The sequence below is a fragment of the Solea solea genome, chromosome 4 (genome assembly GCF_958295425.1).
Source record: "Solea solea chromosome 4, fSolSol10.1, whole genome shotgun sequence".
In the NCBI taxonomy this organism is placed as follows: Eukaryota; Metazoa; Chordata; class Actinopteri; order Pleuronectiformes; family Soleidae; genus Solea; species Solea solea.
The window spans coordinates 17,917,157-17,932,312 of record NC_081137.1 but is presented as its reverse complement, the minus strand read 5'-3'; the positions used below and the strand labels follow the sequence as shown (position 1 = coordinate 17,932,312).

Here is a 15,156-nt window from a genome sequence, read left to right as displayed (position 1 = left end):
TTTTGTTTCTCCTGAAACGAAAACAGCCGTTCAATCAGGCCAACCTGCAACACTTCAGTCGTGCGCAATATTGTAAGTGCCGAGTGTATTAATACAAATCAATTCATACATGATTCAATGAATTCAATGAATTATAAACACTTGGACGGGCTTGAACGTGGTTAGACATTCATTTAAAAGGGATGTGTAGGGTTTGTGAGCAAAATGTCGACTAATTTCTTACTTGTTACAAAAAAAAGTACGGTCTCAATCACTAGTTTAATGATAAGTGTGTTCATTATGATATAAGGATGCACGATATTGGACTGTTTGCCAATGCATCGGGCGCGCTTTGGCCGATAAGCGATGCGATACTCATGGCAGATGAGGATAAAGTATATCTTTATTGTGCAAAATAAAGGCATCGGTATGCGGCGCTAGCGTAGAGGTCAAGGAGGTTGCAGCTTATTCAGCCTACTATTTTTAGTAACTAAATAATCACTGTTATTATTATTATTATTATTATTATCATTATTGTTATTATTATTATTATTATTATTAGTAGTAGTAGTAGTAGAAGTAGTAGTATGATTATTATTATTATGATCACTATTATTGTTATTATCATTATTATTATTAGTAGTAGTTTTATTATGATCATTATTATTATTACTATTATTATCATTATGATCACTATTATTATTATCATTATTGTTATTATTATTATTATTATTATGATTAATATTAGTATAATCATTATTATTATTATCATTGTTATTATTATCATTATTGATATTGTTATTATTATTATTATTATTATTATTATTATTGTTATTATTATTATTATTATTATTAATAATAATAATATTATAATCACTAATAATAATCAGCAGGTCTTGGTGTGTTTGCCCGATATCTGATACATTATATATACATTTTAAAGCCAATATCTGCCGATGACGATATTGTGCCAATAATGTGTCCATTTTAGAGTCAGACAAAAAAACAACAACATGGTATAGAAAGTGTAATGGACAAGCTCAGTCAGGTCTTCTCCCACTGGTCCAACAACGGTTTATTCTGACAAAACACTGAAGATAAGGCTCTAAAATGACAGGTCACAAACTAAAGGGTTAAACATCACGATGGGTTGACACGAAGTCAGACAATATAAACAACATAAAAGTGTAAAAACCAAAACTTCTTTCAGTTATGTGGTCAAGTCAAGTATCACAGAGTGGCAAGTACTGATCCTGAATTCAAGTTTCATATTAAAGCTGATCTGGGCTTCTTTTTCTTTTTACTGATTGGATATCAGCAATCTCCTTGATCTTTTACTCCAGCTACAAATCGTGTAAAAACGACACTAAGCCGTGTTTGTACGGAATAAAAGCTCTGTTATCAAACCACCTGTTTACCAAACAATGCAGAGGAGCAATATGTTCACCATTGCGGTTGCACCTTCTCCCTCTCCCTCTTTCTATTGTACCTGCAGCATCACAGCAGGAGTCGGTTCTTTTTTTCCCCTTGTTCTTTCTTTTAGGAACATTTATTTTAACAAAAGTTTTTGGGGGATGTGCACTGCAAAGCACTGTTACAGGAGGCAAAGCCAAGCGTTGGATTGGGACTCATTAAACAGCAGATACAATAAGACAGCAGCTGAATTTACCTTGATTTGACTTGTAGCCATGAAATAAAAACATAAGCAGAGACCGAGTCCTTTTTCAAAATCGACTTCATGCATCAGCCTGTCCTCAAAAACGCTTGGTTAATCATGTTATCACTTATCATGTTATCTCAAACTCACTCATCCGTGTCCCAAAATGGCACTGGAGACAATGCAACTTCAGGATAGTGAAAGGAAGGGAAGGGGGAGGGGAGGGGAGGGGAAGGAGGGGGGGGGACTGCACCTTTGCCCTGACAGGCCTGCAATCACTTGACACTTGGCTCTCTGTGCTCTGGTTCACAAGGTGAAGACAGCACATCAGCCATCTCTGCTGCTTATCTGTCCACCCGGGAGAGGGGGCGGGGGGGAGGGGGTAATTATGAAGGGCCTGTCAGTGACACAGCAGGCAAGTCAGAGGCGCCGAGGTAATTCCGCAGCTCTCGCTTGATACGTATCTGTCCTACTAAACATCAGTGTGCATCACTCGTCATCCTGCCGGAACGCTGATTTCAACCAACTTTGTTTTTTTTTTTTTTTTTATCTCCCAAAGAAAAGTATGACTTTAGGCCTGTTCTGTTATATAAGATAAGAAATGGGTGGCGCTAATTCAGGCCAGGTGCTTATTTGACTACCGCCGAGGAAAAAAAAAAAAAAAAGAATGTAATGAGTTGATGTAATTAGGAGATTGCCAATTAAACTTCAAACGTACTGTGTGTGTGTGTATGTAAATCACTTCTTGATTTATTGTGAGGGATGCTGATTGGTCCACACTTTTTCGCCGCCACTCTTTCCTCTCTCCTGGAGCAGAGTGATGCGACTTCGGCAGTTTTTTTTTTTTTTATGAGTAGACAAACCATTCCACCTCCCCCTAATTGACAAAAAAACATAAAATAATAATAATATAATAGTTCAGGTTTTTCATGTACTTAAAACATCTGAAAAGCTACTTCTTCTCCAACGCCTGGGCCACCGTGGATAGAGGGAAAGAGCCGCAAAGCACTGCTGATGATCAATCGGGCTCTCCACACCGAGTGCCACACTGGATATGTGTGCCGAGTATAATGGCTGTGTTGCTAATCTGCTGGGTCTTGTGCACCTCGGTTGTTCACACAGAGGGGCTGATGTTATGTAGGGGGAAAATTGTCATAAATAATAGCATTTTCACGGTCCTGCAAGCACTTCATGATAAACACCTGAGATCCCGAACTCGTGTGGGCAGTGTGGCTGCTCTCATGTGATCATTTGGCACAGGCCTTAGGCAAAATCTGTCATTAAGTCTGAGTAGTTTTAATGCATCCATCCATCTACTGCTTTATCCTCCACATGAGGGTCATGTCCTGACATAGGGTGAAATGTGGGCTACACCCTGGACGCCAGTCCATCACAGGGTCACATAAGGACAAACAACCTTCCACTCTCACACTCAAAACCTACAGTCAATTCACAATGTCCAATTTGCCTAATCCCCAAATCCAGATTTTTTTTTGGACCGTGGGGGTTTAATACAATTTAAGAAAATTGGTTACAGTGGAAAGAAGGAAAATAGAAGGAATAAAATAGACTGTTAGAGTAGGTATACACTGCATTCATGACTATACTGTCAAACTGTCAGTGCAGGCAAGGATGAGGAAGTGGTTTACCCACCAGTCTTTGCACATAGTAAGGCTAAAGTATCTCAACTAAGGTGCCTGAAGTGCAACCCGAACCGTTAGCACTGAGATACAGTGTTGTTACGATACTGCTGAGACGTTTTCACAACTTCACGGCGCCAATAAACACAACTGGACATAATCACGGGCCAGGAGCCAAGTGTAGCCGGCTATGTTGTTGCTCGAGTAACTACGCGGCTGCTGGTGGCACCGGCTTTGCAGGGTTGAGTCTGGGAGAGAGGTACAGCAATAGTGAAGCTCATCACTCGCACGAGATAACCCTAATACCAATTAATTGCTAAGGCTGTGTAGGATTCCCATGGGTCCTTGAAATCCTTGAAGGTTTTTGTGCTTGAATTTTGTGCAAGAAAGAGGTTAAGTTGATATTTAGGTAAGTGTGCCCCAGCCCCGATGTGCCCTTGTCTTTTTTACGACACCAGCTACCGTTTCATGAGCTCAAACTTGAGTCGTGATGACTAGCGGTGTTGTGGGCACTGTACGCGGTCTCCCGTGCAGAAAAAATAAGCAAGTATCGTGATGAAATGATGTGCTGCCTGGGAAATGCAAATCCCAAGATCTCTGGCTCACCAAAGACAATTAAAAAAAAAAAAAACTGGCTTGACCAAGAGCCCAAGGACAGTCACTTGGCCAGATGCAGAGTGCGCTGCAAATCAATAAAAGTGACACCACTCGCAAAGCGGCTCTTACAAGTTGCCCATCTTAAGCTGTGTCAGCACTTTCGGTCTTTAAATTTGGTCCTGGAAAGACCTTGAAAAGTCCTTCAATTTGATGTTAACCAAGGTGTGAGAGCCCTAGATACATATCCAGATACTGGGTGATGACACGACATATGGCACTATATTGTGATCGTATAAGCAAAGCCATAAATTGTCTATGTAAATAAAAACTCTGATGTCAATTGCAATAAATGAACAAAAAAGTGCTTGTTTTGATATGAATTGATATACAGTAAACAAAAACAAAAAGATTATTGCTGTGCAAACAGATAAATTTGCTTTTCATTTAAAATGTCTCTTAATTCTCTTCAATTTCCTCACTCCACTGCTGTTGTATTTTTTTTTTTTATATATATTCACAGCCACTATTTTGTAACACATTTAATGTATGAAGTGTAGAATCTCCGCAGTGTATATGTAGGAGTCAAGTATGAACTTGGAGGCTTTATATTTGGGCCATGCTGTCTTTTAAAAAAAAACAAAGTGGCGGTATAAAGCTGCTCCAGGCCCTTACTCTGCCAAGTAAAACATCCATTACTCGAAAATCGTTGAATCCAATACCCTGAAGAAGGGAAAACTGGCACACTATCTCCTAACATAACATATCTGAAAATAGAAAAGTTTGACTTACTCCTGGACAATCCAAACAGACAAATTCGACCAAAGTTAAAACACATAGAGAGCAAACTATGTATGATCTGACTATTTCTACTGTAAACTAAAATAAAATAAACTCTCCCTGACTCCGGATGTTTAGCGACGTTTTTATCAGAGGCAAACAAGGCGTACGAGAGAGAAACACGTAGATAGACTTGTTTACATGCATGTTAAAAGTCCGATTTTAGTCTGACTAAGACAATAATTCGGTTTTCTTAACGTCATGTAAACACGTTAGTCCAAATACAATTGAGCTCGTCTTAGTAGGACTAACGTAGCTGGATAAGGTGATCATAGTCTGATTACTCCTACATGCATAGTCGGACTGGAGTCGCACCTGGCGTTCTGCGCGTACGAGTCAATGGGCACTAGCCTATAGAGCAGGGGTGTCAAACTAATTTTTGTTCAGGGGCCACATACAGCACAATTTGATCTCAAGGGGGCCGGACCAGTAAAAATAGTAAAATAATAGCATAATAACCTATAAACAACAAGAACTCCTGTGTTTTTTCTCCTTTGTTTTACATTTAATGAAGGATAATTTTACAAAACATGAAATTTCTTGAGAAATATAAGTGCAATTTCAACAATATCATGCCTAAATTTACTATTTACACAGCACAATGGATCTATAAAGGCACAAACATTTAGTCACGGGTATCTGGAGCATTTGACATTACGTTTAGATTAGTGTGAAATTTTAACAAATTCATCCTGTGGGCCGGATTGGACCCTCTAGCGGGCCGGTTCTGGCCCCCGGGCCGTATGTTTGACACCCCTGCTATAGAGCGATACAGCGCCACCTACGGAGGCGGAGTCATACGTACACGAACTACGACCATACCTCTATTAAACTGTGCGTGTAAATGTATAGACTAACACTTATACATGACACCGTTAGAATAAAAATGGACTTATAAAAACTTCCACTCCTACACGTATAGAACATCGCAGAGTGCTGATAAAAGCTTCTAACGTTTTATATACTGAAGTCATTTCACTTTACGTATCGCTGATTTGATCAGAATAGCGGCCGTGCTATACGACAAGAGGGGCTTCTATACATTGATGGACGGTGAGTCAGGAAGAGAACACCCATGTGCCTTTTACCAAGCCACTAAAAAGCATTAATGTCTGCAGTAATGTACACTAAGTGGATCTATGGCTGCTCACATCTACCACAGGTTGTTAAATGCACAGGATTAAGGTTGTCGTATAGCAGCCTCTGTATGATGAGTCATTTCACTTTTTATAAACCGGTTCGAGCTGGTTCTACCTCACCCTCCACCGGCCAAAGAGCGAACAGGAATGTGCCATTCCATTAAGAGACGACACAAATCAATGTCCTTTGGTCTCCGGACCTGTTAATCACAACAACAGTAACAATATGTTGATGGATTATCTCACTCACGCTTACAAAGCGACTGCAAACTTAACTCAATTCTTAGTGTCACAAGTCATTAAGTGAAATACACTCGGCTACATTCTTCCACCGCGGCTTGAACATGAACTTTCAGACACCTACAGTCGACGCATTTATCACAAACGCTACAGCGACGCATGGACTGGCAGCGTTCCACGGGAAAAAAACAACAAAAAAAGTGCTTTATTTAAATAATCACAAAAGGTCAGTATTCTATTAAATTGCCGGCACCTGAATATCTCATTTATAGAAGTGCACCGCAGCCAAGACACTTCATAAACTTAGCTAATCAAGTACCAGAGAGGGTGGCACATCAGTGCATTGCAAATTAATTGGAAAAACAGAAAACAGTTTGTTCAGATCAGGGTCATTCTGCACATAAATTATATTGTTAATGTTTCCAAAACGTCTCGAATGTATTCCGTGAGCTGACAACGCCACTTAAATGCTTTTAATGTGGTTGAAAATGTGATAAAAAAAAAAAGAAATCTTGATATTTAGTAACAGAGACAAATGTATAGCTGCTTCAGTTAATACAGAAGGCAAATTCATAGAGAGATATAAACAAAGCTTTTGTGTATAATTATATTTTGATCCGGAAATGACATAAATGACATATTTATGAAAAACAAGTAGTAAAGGATTCATTAAATAGCAAGGTATATACACATACCATATGACTATTTTTAAAAAAGGTTTTATTCGAGTAATTAAACAATTACAATGTCCACAACCACACAGAAAAGAACGAAGAAAGCCAGGGGGACAAAGGAAAGAAGATAAAAGTTATCATCAAGCAAACAATCTCCCAACACAAGGAGAGAAAGACGGCGATGACGAGGACAGTGGGACGCAAGGACGAGAGAGAGGTGGGGTAATGACGTCATTGTTTCCCCAAAGTATCACATTATCGTTTGTCTGCATCCATGGTTCTCAAACTGTGGCACTTGTGCCACCAGTGGTACGTGAGCTTCCTCTATTGATCGGAGTGAAGCTGAGTCTTTTCACCGGAGTGCATAAAAAATGTAAGAAATAACAGAAAAAAGTCCAAAAAAATTAAGTAACAAAATTTAAGGTCACCTTATCTCCCGCTCCATCTTCATCAAATTTCACTATACCAGTGTCTGAAGTCTATGCGAGGAAGAGGAGGATGATGAGAGGGCAAATTATGTCATTGGGAATAAATCTGCCTGCTGTGAAAAGTCCATATCTGATTTAACATCACTGTATTTTAACGTTGGCGGTGGTGTCGCTCCGAGAGCTGTGTATTTTCTCAGGTGCTACTTGGTAAAAAACATTTAAAACGAACCACTGATGAAAACACAAGCATGGCATTTTGAGATTTTTGCACTTTACCCCAAAAAAATCAATTTGCGAGGCCCCTAAAATGGTGGGTGAAAGTGTGGATGAAATGCCAAAAAAAAAAAATCTTCACCTCGACTTCGAGGATCCAGATAACTCACACCAGGGACCTTCTGTGAGGCAACATTGCTAACCACAACACCACTCTCATACTGTTTTCCAAATAGCAGTAGAGGCAATAGCACGTCGTAAAGCCACATGAATGGGCACACTGATAGAAAACAAGTGTGTCAGTGCTGCAGTTATAGTATAAAGATTCAGTTGTGTCTTCACATAATGTTAATCCAATCAAATCACAGCCGAAACTCCTTCTTGAGGCTTTCTGCCGCCGGCCCACCTGCCTGAGTCCTAGCCTCGCCGACCTGCTGTCCTTACAAGCCTTCTGCTTCACCCTGCCAGCCAGCCAGCCAGGGTGGTGGATCAGGGATTTAGAGAGGCTGCTCACAGTGGGGTCTCACAGCGTTCAGCCACGGTCTGCAGCTAACTGTCAAAAGTGTGGACAATGCTATCACGTAACAGAAACACAGGCCTTATTCCCCTCCCGCAGAAGCCGAGAAGCCGGATGAGAAATATGTACTTTGATTTCTGTGGCGCTTTCAACACCATCCAGCCCCCCTTCTGCTTTAGAGGAGAAGCTCAAAGCCAGTGCAGGGGGACAGCATGGTTTCCCTGGATTCTGGTCTGCCTGGCTCACTGCCAGTCAGCAGTACATCCCCCTGCAGGACAAAGTACTGCATGCACTGTGAACACGGGAGCCCCCCCACCGAGGTGCTGTATTGTCAGCTTTTGGAGTTCACTCTCTACACCTCTCCTTTTTAAGATTCAACCTCCGGTCATGGCAACTCCAACAACTTCTTTGATGACTCCTCTATTGTGGGTTGAGCCGAGGTTATGTAGCAGCATTAGGGCCTGGCGGCATCAGCATGACAAAGGGACAAGAGGTGGATTTCAGCACATCACCGGAACGGACGGTTTCGGTGGATTCCGCTGATTACGAGGCAAATTCCATTCATCAGCGAAAGGCTGTTTTTGTGATGGCAGCGCTAACAGAGTGAAGAGGCAGCGGTGCTGCACAGAGCGGAGGAGAGGCGATTAGAGCTCAACTGATCTCCATCCTGGATGCCAGGCCTCCGCGTTGACCCGGCGCAGCTCCTGCAGCGTAATCACCTTCCACCTCATCAGCCCAAGGTGCATCAGCAAAGCATTTAGCTGCTCAAGCTTTGGGCCAAGAGGCTTGTGCAATAACTCCTCCGTCCAAAATACATTGAATCTCAGCTGGCACGGAGCCGAGCTGAACTCTACTGCCCTGCTCTGACAGCTGGAGGTATTGAATGCACACCAGGCTCATCCATGTCAGTGCTACAAGTTGCCATGTCTGCTCACAAGCAATCGAGACCGCCATTAACACCGGTAACACAGTGCACATGTGTCAAATGGGTTTGGCGTATGCTTAAAATGAAGCCTTCACAAGTTTACGTTGATGCATTTTTATACATTTCTCACTCCCCTTTCTGTTACCTTATATTATATTATACTGAAATGTGTGGTGCAGCCACAATAGTGCTGCTGCAACTCATGATTACCTTCATTTTACATGATTATTCATGGATGTCAAATATCCAAATGGCATATTTTTTTCATACAAATCAAAAAAGAGGAGCAAAGAAACTAGAAAATAGTCCCATTTAAATTGCTGTGATCAGAAAACTTCATCTATTTGTAATAAAATCAACAAAATTATCCAAAAAAACCCTCATTTAAACCATAAGCAGTGTGTGTATGTGGTATTCCTTATGTTGTGGGGACCGAAATCTGTTTACACAGTCACATTAGGGGTGGGGGGCAAAAATCAAGTCCATAATGTAAATGACTACATTTTAAGGTGAAGACAAAGTTAGATGACGGTTAGGTCAGTAGTAGTTATGGGTAAGGTTAGGGTATCCAGAAAAGGAATGCAATGTCCTCTGAAGTCATGGAAACCCAGTGTGTGTGTGTGTGTGTGTTTGAGTGTGAGTGGGTGGAGTGGGGTCCTATCTCACATTATTTCACAGAGATGCTGAATTTGTAGCACCTCACTTGGTCTGTTTTGTTTTTTTTTATGAAATAATGACATAAAAATAAAGCATTTCATGTGGAGCTATAGATACAGTGAACCCCGTATACGACACAACTCCTCCTTATATGATCAGGGTGTGATGAGGTCACTGTAATATCGTTCTGTCATGTGGAAACAACACAGAGCAACATCATTATTATTATTATTATTGTTGATAATAATAATAATAATAGTGATGTAACTGATAAAAAAAAAAAACAACAACAGTCGGATGATGTCTCTCTCCCATGCTTCCAAAACATTTCATCCAAGTGCCATGGAGAAAGAAAGCGCAGCCGTGAAAATGGAAGTCATAATTGTATTTGTGTAACACGCTCCAATCATTGGGCACAACACCGCTCCTAACGCTGAATCGGAGTATCTCAGCTGTTTGCATCCTCAACAAGGCAATAACCAGGCGGATCAATAACATTCAAGGGCAACGAGCAGGCAGCGAGTCGCGCGTTTTGCGCCACAACTTGCAAATGACACTCACATCCAGATCCATATTTAAATTAAGAAAAACAACAACAACAATGTGGCTTATTCTGACCTTTAATAACTCCCGGACCGCTACACACGTCATTGGGAGTGAGTCCTAAAAGATGCTGATGCTGATTTCATGAAATAAGAGTGGTCGGACTTACTTCAAGACGGCGCTGTCCCCCTGTCTGACCGTGATGTTGTCCTTAAATACAGAATCCCCGCTCCTGGCTGGAACTCCTGCAGGTACAAGGAATAACAATTTAAGTCCAAGCACGACGAGGCTTTTCCCAGACACCGCCAAACGACCACAAATTCCCATGGTTTTTTTGTTTCTGTCAGAGCGCAACTTCCAGGAAAACTTGAATCCCCCTTCTTTATTTCTCTCGCGCTTTTTTTTTAATTATTTTGTGCGCAAATTTCCACGCCACGGAACCGGGATGCGGGGTTGCGAGCCACGGGGAGCTGCGGATTCGCGCCAAGTAAACAGGCTTGTTATGAAATAGAGTCGGTGTGAATAAACGCAGGAGATGAGGAGAGGAGGAGAAGATGATGATGAGGAGGAGGAGGAGGAGGAGGTGGAGGAGGGGGGACGTGTCTTTCCGCCCGCCAGCCGCTCCAGGAAACGGACTTGGGAGGAAAAGAAGAAGGAAAGAAAAAAAGCGAACCGCGTTTATCAGAGAAATGCGCACCGTCCACTGCGCTTGAAACAGCACCCGCCGTGAAATGGATGCTGCTCACAGAGAGATGCACTGGCCAACTCTGCCTGCGTGTGTTTTTCCCTCCCTTGGTGTTCTCTCTTCTTCTTTTTTTTTTTTTCTTTTTTACTGTGCAGTGCACTCAAAACAAGAGGATGAAAAGGCTCCAGGATCTTTTTTGTCCTTTGCAAGGCTGCATATAGTTCCTGAAGTACTCTCTCTCCCTCTCTTTCTCTCTCTCGCTCCTAATCGCGATGTAGCGTCACTGGACCTTTGGGACCTCGCAGTTGCAGCAAGGGACGTTTCAAAGGTTTTTGGGGGCTCCAAACAAAGGGGTAATGGGGGGGCCCCTCATAGTAATATGACAATCTCTCTCTCTGTGTGTGTGTGTGCATGACTGACTGATCTGATTGTGGGTGTGTGTGTGTTCAGGTGGATCCTGGGAGCTTCCATCATGGTACAGTACGGCACAGTTTGGAACGGTAAAGCCCTTGGTCAGGCTTGCGTTTCGATTCCACTGAATGCGACATCGGAAGTGATTCGCATCCACCTTATCCTGTCGTGCATACTTCTCATCACCGTAACTCCTGGACCGTTTGGGATATCTAGAAAATTCAACTGAAGACGGATGGATGGATACCGGAAAGCAGAGACTCGACAAAGCGTCCTGTTTATTTTCAGAATAAAAGCCCCCCCCCCCCGTCTTGACACCATATCGTATTTCACTTATTTACGCTGACAACACTTGCAAATCCAGCGCTCTGTTCTCACTCTCTGGTCCATCGGTCTCGTGGTGCACAGCGGACGGAGCTCTAAAACACATGGGTGGGTGTTGATGGACCGAGCGCACACAGCGACAGTGCAACATAGACATTTTCTGTTGCACAATCAGCGTACTGTACAAAAAATAAAAATGGAATGGTTAGGGACGGTTATTTTGTACTATTTCCTGATGGAAACAAAAAAAATAGGTACTGATCCAAACCGTTCCACTCAAGGACAACATGGCTTTATTGGTGCTACACACAGGACGTTCCAGTATAAGAGGCCTGAGCATCCCAGCTATGGTGGATTTTTCTCTCCTTCCCCCTCAAAGCCAGGAGACATATTGTGGTTGTTTTTGAATAAATCTTTAAATGGTTTACTTAATATGTTGCTGGTGGTTTCTTGGGAGTTGGCAAGAGAGAATTGCTTGTTGCAACCAGTTTTTCCCCCCAGGCCTGGACCTAACCTTTATTTACATATCATTGCTCAAAGCACAGTTGCTAAGTGTTTCACAAATAAATAGGAACACAGATTTTGAATTTTGAATAATAACAAGGAAATTAAGCATGGCCAAACATAAATACTACAAAAAGGTTTGAACTTTTCATTTAAAATAATCTATATTGTCTCCACTATATTTCCTCTGGCAGGGACTTGTGTTTCAGAACAATTGAGAGGCCAATGATGGATCTCAATGTATGAGCAGGATTACACTGGGATAAAAGACTGCCAATTTACTGTGGGGCCAGACCAGTAAGTGCTCTATAAGTAATTCAAATCAGCTTCAATTCAATTCTGGAATGTACTGGAAGTTTCCAAAATGCAGATTAAGCCTATGAGCTCCACACAACTCTCTCTGTGTTTCCCAACATAGGGGGTGTTTAGATCGCATGTCACCCGGCGACATTCCAATAAATAGGTGGCAAAGCAAGACACGTGGTCGGAGCATGAATTCAAGTCTCAGAAGAGAATTCACCTGCGTGGTCATCAGAAGGAATACATTTTCAGAAGCATTGTTTTCTTTCTTTTTTTACCATTCTAAAATTTTGTTTTGAAAGTTAAATCCATTTTTTTTTAAGCTTCCTAAAAAATGCTGCCAGGACGCCCAAGGCCTTGTTTTCTGTTTTGTTTTCACAAATTTAGTGGCTGGATGATGGCTTATGTATTCTGAAATGCTCAGTTGATGTGCTTGATAAGTAGTGCTGAAGCTTTGTCATTCACCACACTCCAAATTTACTTTGGGCACTGAAGTGCCGTTTGGCTGTTTGTCGTGGAGCAGACACTGGCTACTCGGGGTGAGAGTGGCACTTCTGCTGCACGTCTAACAACACGAGGACAGACTTTGTGTCTCGCGAGAAGATTAAACAAGGGCAGCTTCTTTACTTTAATGATCAGTCTGACGTGCTGTGAAGTTTCTGAACAGGAGGCGGCGAATGACAACGCTGGTGACAGCTTCAAAATGCCTTAACTGTGGAACGATACAAGTAGACACATGGCGTCTTTCTTGGCTGGTATCAAATGTTTGCGCGAGTGTGAAAGTATTGATGGCTTGTCTTCGCAGGGCGACAGGCTGCATTCTGTTGTGTGTTCCTCACTCTTTTCTCACGTACAAGTGAGTGCACAATAAAAGTCTTTTCTCTCTTTTTACGATGAACACAGGTCGGCACAGGCTTCAACGAAACGGACAACTGTAGCTTTTAACAGGTGCAACGCTTTACTGAGATTACATGGCTCACTCTCCGGTTTGCACAAAAACTTGAGCACAACACAAGTGGACCTTGAGGTAACATCAACCATAAAATATATTGTCCATGCACTCCCTGTGTGTATGTCCCATTTTGACCATTTTAAAAGGCAGCTAACCATCATTATTCCCCGGATGCAACTTGCAGAAAATGCACGCTTAAGGTGAACTGCGCTCTCAATCACTTAACCCTGTTACACCGAGTGTATCGCTGACGACACGTTTGCACAAGCGCGCTTTGCATCGATGTAGTTACGCGTCGGTAATTTCACTCGTGCCGTTTCAGGAAGCCGGCCGAATCAGCGTCTTTGTCGCCAGAGATGATAGAGTAGGAAGAACACCTGTACAGAGTTTTTGCACATCGAGAGACAAAGATATGCGACATCTGTTCATGTACAACCTCAGTGCTTTGCTAAATAAACCTTTGCGTTTTTCTTCATTTTAAATTGTTAAAACAGTACTTTAGCATGCAGTAAATTGTGAATAATGGCCAGATATTGGAAGTTATTAAGGAAAAATATGGGGGGAAAAAAGCACTTAGTTACAGGACAGATTTGTATGTAACATATTTAAATGCCTGCATGTGCATCAACATGATAGTGGCACAAGATTTAGGCAAAAGCCACATCTCGTCAGTGGCGCGCAAAGAAGGGCAAGGGGGAAATAAAAAGGGCACCACACCTGTGTATACCTATACAGGGACATCCTTAACGCACCCATTTTGATTTGAAGGGCACCCGTGGGAAACAAAGTGATGCAGTCTAGGGCTGTAAAGGCACTCCTTTAGAAACAATCAGTTTCTAAAAAATGTGTATTTTGCTTTAGAGGCCACAAATGAATGGCAGGCATTAGGGCACTTCCTCATGTTTCTACCACTCTAGAAGGTACTTTAGCGCGCGTCTTGTGACTCGAGAGGGCACTTTAGCACGCGGCGCGCTTCTGTCCATTAGGGCGATTGCCCCTCCTGTGCTCGTCACTACATCTCGTTAGGAAAGTTTCAAGTTTTTTGGTCGTAAAAGTCGCCTTCTAAACTCCAAACATCAGCGGTTCAATCCCTGGCTCCACTAATCTGCCTGCCCGCGTGTCCTTGGGCAAGACTGCCATCCCCCATTGCTTGCTGGAGGCTGTACTCCAGCCGCGTGTGAAACTAAAACTAAGACTAAAAATAGTGCCACATGTGACGACTTGCCGTTCATCGTATATAGTTTTAGCATCCTTTCTAATTAAAAACACACGGTGTTACATGACAAATAAATAAATAAATAACACCCTGGAATGTCCTTAAAACACTGTTCCAGTCCACAACAAGTGTTTCAGCGATTGGTGTCAAAATGATCTTGCTATGCAGTCTGTCGTTTGACGGCTGTCTTACAATGTTCCACGCGGTCACGTGCTAACACCATCCTCTCCTTCTCGGTGTGAGAATGACTCAAGTAACTTGTGAACCACATCGCCATATTGACTGCACTTGATGAAAAGTAGTTTAGCTGTGTGGCCAAGCAGTGTTTTTGTGGGGCAGGGTTCGACAAATGCAGCCCCAGAGAGGCCCCGGAGAGGCCCCTGAGAGTTCCCTGAGAGGCCCAGGCCAATTTCCACACTGTTGTTGCGTTTATTCCTAGGTTGTTATTGTGGAATTATGATGATGTCTTGTGCAGGAGATATTGGGCAAAGATAAGACTTAATTAAAATGATATCTGCTCGTGATGCAACACACAATTCCTGACTGTGTGCACATTTTAATGGTTTTTAAATTAAAACCCTTGCCTGACCTCAGCAAAAATCTAAGATATGGGGTCTTAATTAGAGTCAAGGGTGCAGAAGGTGGGGGGCGGGCAGACACGATTCGCAGACACCATCCCCCTCCGTCAATTAGAGCTGCAACATTTGGTCGCGTGAAG

General features: G+C 42.2%; 1 protein-coding gene across 2 annotated transcripts in view; it reads right to left on the bottom strand.

Moving 5' to 3' along the window:
* opcml (opioid binding protein/cell adhesion molecule-like) overlaps nucleotides 1-15,156 on the bottom strand; it is a 291,933-nt gene that overhangs the window by 165,345 nt on the left and 111,432 nt on the right. The window contains exon 2 of one of the 2 annotated variants that reach the window (XM_058628308.1): nucleotides 10,216-10,291. In XM_058628308.1, the coding sequence (XP_058484291.1) occupies nucleotides 10,216-10,291 (76 nt within the window). Of the gene's footprint in view, nucleotides 1-10,215; nucleotides 10,736-15,156 lie in introns of those variants that run through there. The other variant, XM_058628306.1, reaches the window with a different exon arrangement.